This window comes from Aptenodytes forsteri, unplaced genomic scaffold, assembly GCF_000699145.1.
Source record: "Aptenodytes forsteri isolate BGI_AS27 unplaced genomic scaffold, ASM69914v1 Scaffold444, whole genome shotgun sequence".
NCBI lineage: Eukaryota > Metazoa > Chordata > Aves > Sphenisciformes > Spheniscidae > Aptenodytes > Aptenodytes forsteri.
The window spans coordinates 72,906-73,875 of NW_008794178.1; the positions used below are offsets into that span (position 1 = coordinate 72,906).

The window sequence follows — 970 nt, forward strand, 5'->3', positions numbered from 1 at the left end:
GGTGGGAGGGCTCTGCCCGCGCTGGCGCCCAGGCGATCGGGGTGGGGTGCTTACCGGATCCAGGAGAGGGGCTGAGGGCCATCACCCCGTAATAGGAGAAAGCTCCCGCTTCAAACTTCATGCATTCCTTGCCGGCCTCCACCTCCACCTTGCCCTGCAAGGGAGAGACGGCATCGGACTCTGTAAGCCGCATCCCGCAGCCGCCGGGCTGGGATGAGACACCCCCCCCCCCCCCCCCCCCCTGCTCCGTCGCAGCCTTCCCGGGGTGACGGTTTCACCCGAGGGACCCCTACGCGCACGGCTGGCAATGCCACCCCGCGGCCGGGTACCTGCAGGATGAGGATGAAGTAGTCGGCTGCCTTGTTCTTGCTGTAGAGGAAGTGGCGCGGGGATTTCTTGTTCTCCTCATCAAACTTCAGCTCCTGGATGACGTCGGAGTATTTGAGGAGCCGCAGCAGGATCTTCTCCGAGATGAAGTTGGGGGTGAAGAGCGTCACCTCTGAGAGCGAGAGGGGAAGGGGGGTCAGGGCCGTGGTCCTTGTCCCTCTCCCGTCCCTCCGGACGAAGGTGCGTCCCCCCTGTCCCTCGGGGTGGTTCCCCGGATCGGGCTGGGCCCCATCGATACCTCCCTGGGGCAGAAGCCCAGGGGTCCGGCCCCAACACCGGCTCCAGGTCCCCGGCAAGGCCTGGGGGGGACACATGCCAGGCAGGGAACAGGACCATCCCGGAGGGACGGGGACCTGCCGAGCACCAGAGGCAAGGGCTGGCACCCCTGAGCCCTGTCTCTTCTCATTTTGGGGGGGGAGGAGAGTGGGACAAGAGGCAAGCGCCCCGTAATTTCTGAACGAGACGGTTGGAGCGACTCTTCCTCGGCGGGGGGACGGGAACGGAGCCCAGGCGGCTGCCAGGGAGGCGGCAGCGCACTGAGCTCAACCGGGTCGGTGCCGGAGAGCCGCTGGGGGCGGCGCTC

General features: G+C 67.1%; 1 protein-coding gene across 1 annotated transcript in view; it reads right to left on the reverse strand.

The window, feature by feature from the left end:
• CNNM4 (cyclin and CBS domain divalent metal cation transport mediator 4) overlaps positions 1-970 on the reverse strand; it is a gene marked incomplete at its 5' end in the record, with an annotated part of 19,842 nt that overhangs the window by 11,499 nt on the left and 7,373 nt on the right. Inside the window, 2 exon segments of the mRNA XM_019473487.1 lie at positions 55-154; positions 330-629. Coding sequence (XP_019329032.1) covers positions 55-154; positions 330-629 — 400 coding nt within the window.